Genomic DNA, 2,748 nt, shown 5'->3' with positions numbered 1-2,748 from the left:
TTATGTTCGTGCAACACAAAAGTGGCGGAAATATTCGCTTTAAGTATCGGATTTACGGCCGAATATAAAAAAAAAGTTTTTTTTTTATTTAAATTATTGGATGAAATATTTATCCGTTTAACTTTCTTTAAACCGATAAGAAAGCAACGGGGATTTTTTAAAGGAGAAATTAATTAAAAAATGGCGTAACCTACGTATAAATTTTTCATATATGTGGCTAATGTGGTTTACATACATGCAAGGGAATTTAATCCTTTAAACACAATCTTTTTTTCTTTCTTCTTTTTTTTTTTATTAATTACAAATTTTTAATTTCAAATTAAGTAAGTACAACAAATAATTGATTGGCTAATAAAGAAAGATAATAGAGATAAAAAATTTCTATAAATTCTATATAAACCAACCTAAAAAAATCTGTCTACCGGACACTGAATACCGACACGGTTTACTTAAAAAAAAAAAAGAAAAAATTAATATTTTGAAACTAGACACAATAAATGTTTTGAGAAAAAAAAAATAAAATAATTAATTTTTTTTTATACATAAAATATTTGATCATTTATTTATCTTTATATTTTTTTCCTACACTTCTCTCTTTTTTTTTTTTTAATAAACATACTTTTTTTAAAAAAAAAATGTCATTTGAAGGCATTCCATATTTTGATTCACAAAATAGCAATGTTATTCCATTTCCTAATATTCGACCCCCTTTCCCTCCAACATTCATTACCGTTTCAGATTTTATTAATAAAAGAGAATCTTCCTCAAGAATTTTTCGTAAAAGTCCAAACGCCTTTTTTATTTATCGTAAGGCTTTTACGAATAATCTTACAAGTCTAAATTATAAACTAACGATGATTGATGTATCTAGATTAGTTAGTAATTTTTGGAAACATGAAACCAAAGAAGTCAAAGATGCTTACGCTGAAATTGCAAAAAAAATTGATGTAGAGTTAAAAGAAAAAAGAAAACATGATAAAAAATGTCCAGTTATTTGGAAAATTGATAAAAAATCCAAAAAACAAAAAAGAGGTTCAAGAAGAAACTCAAAAAATAATGATTCAACAAATAATTCTTCAACTAAATTCAGAAATACAACAGAAATTGCATTTGAATCACCAAATTATTCAATCCCAATTAATGAACCTAATCGATCATCTGGAGAAATGAGTTCTCAAACCAGTTTACAAAATTCTCCAATTTCTGCTTCTCCGCTTATTAGTTTTCCTGGAATTATTCCAGCAGGATACGATGTTATGAATTATGATAACTCCTACGAATCTCAATCGAACGAATCAGAAGAAGAAACTTACGATTTATATAACCTTTGCGACCAAAATTTGAATCCGATTTATAATTCTTCGGCGGGATTTAGTAATTTTGTTTATGAAAATATATATGTTCCATATAATTGGAATATGAACGATCCGTGTATTAATAATGGCAACGGGAATTTGGCATGTCAACAAGGGAACGAATTTCATTAATCTTATTATAAATTTCACTATAAAAAAAAAAATTATATATAAATATATAAACGATAGTATAAACATAATAATACATAATTCATTTACGTACAATTTTAATATGATTAAAAAAATATATATAAAATATTTAAGAATCACAATTTCATATTTTATAAGAAAAAAAATTATGCTTTTTTTTTATAATAATTAAGATATGTAAGTAAAAAAAAAATTATGAACGGGATAAAAAAAATAGCGCGAGTTTTTTTGTTTGGGGTATCACATGATCATGGTTGATTATTATCTTAGCTGCGGATTAAATATTATTATTTTTTTTTTATGTACCTTTCGTTTTATTTTTTTATATTTATTAATTTATGCATTTATGCACTTAAGGTTTAAACAAATAACTACGCATCATTAAAAAAAAATAATTTTAGAATCATTCATATAAATATGTTGCGATATTTGTTTATCTATCGTTAGTATTGTTTTAACGGACTTACGGACTTTATTAAAACGATTTAAGCCGGACATATTGAACTCCTTACATGGAATGTTCTGAATGTATATTATATTATCTTAGACTAAAACTATAAAACTATTACCAATTAAAAGGATTAAATGAGTTACGAATAATTATGTAAAAAACTTGAATAACTTGTATGATACATTTTTTTAAAAATATTTATATAATAATTGTAAACACGCGAAATCGTAAATAAAAAAATGTTACAAGAACAATTTAAATTATTTATATTGATGGTTATTTCGGGAATCCCGATAAACTAATTTGGGCTTCAAAAAGTAAATGTATTGACTGTATCATCAACTTTATCGATTAACTTTACGCCATCATATAAACGTATATTAAGAATATTGGTTAATTTAGTTTTGTGATCTAATCTATGATCAACAAATATATATAACTTGATATATATTTGTATATGTGATAAAATTAAAAGGAAATAAAAAATAACTAAACAAAAATAAATAAACGCGTTGAAATGTTATCTAGCATATATAAAAAAATATATTATATATATATTATTATATATATATATAAGATTTATTTTGTTTGTACGTGAAACCCTTAATTTAATTTCTACTATTTTACATATGATATTCATCAGTATTTTCTCATTGTGAAACTTTCTCAAATAATATAAAGAAACAAAGAAAAAAAAAAATAGAATGTAATCAAATGAAGAAGAACTTGTTACAGAAAAAGATAAATTAATTTTGGCTGGTGATTTAATAATGGTCAATGGAACCTAAATTA

The 2,748-nt window shown here is 23.7% G+C and overlaps 1 protein-coding gene across 1 annotated transcript; it reads left to right on the top strand.

Annotated features, from left to right (window-relative positions):
* The first annotated feature begins 416 nt into the window (after nt 1-416).
* On the top strand, nt 417-2,221 carry OCT59_003852 (uncharacterized protein). Its single transcript, XM_025314543.2, has one exon. The coding sequence runs from the start codon at nt 636-638 to the stop codon at nt 1,485-1,487; it is 852 nt and encodes a 283-aa protein (XP_025184933.1). The 5' UTR covers nt 417-635; the 3' UTR covers nt 1,488-2,221.
* Nucleotides 2,222-2,748: the final 527 nt, after the last annotated feature.

This window comes from Rhizophagus irregularis, chromosome 12 (genome assembly GCF_026210795.1).
Source record: "Rhizophagus irregularis chromosome 12, complete sequence".
In the NCBI taxonomy this organism is placed as follows: domain Eukaryota; kingdom Fungi; phylum Glomeromycota; class Glomeromycetes; order Glomerales; family Glomeraceae; genus Rhizophagus; species Rhizophagus irregularis.
Note: the sequence above shows the minus strand (reverse complement) of the source record. Positions and strands in the feature narration are given on the sequence as shown.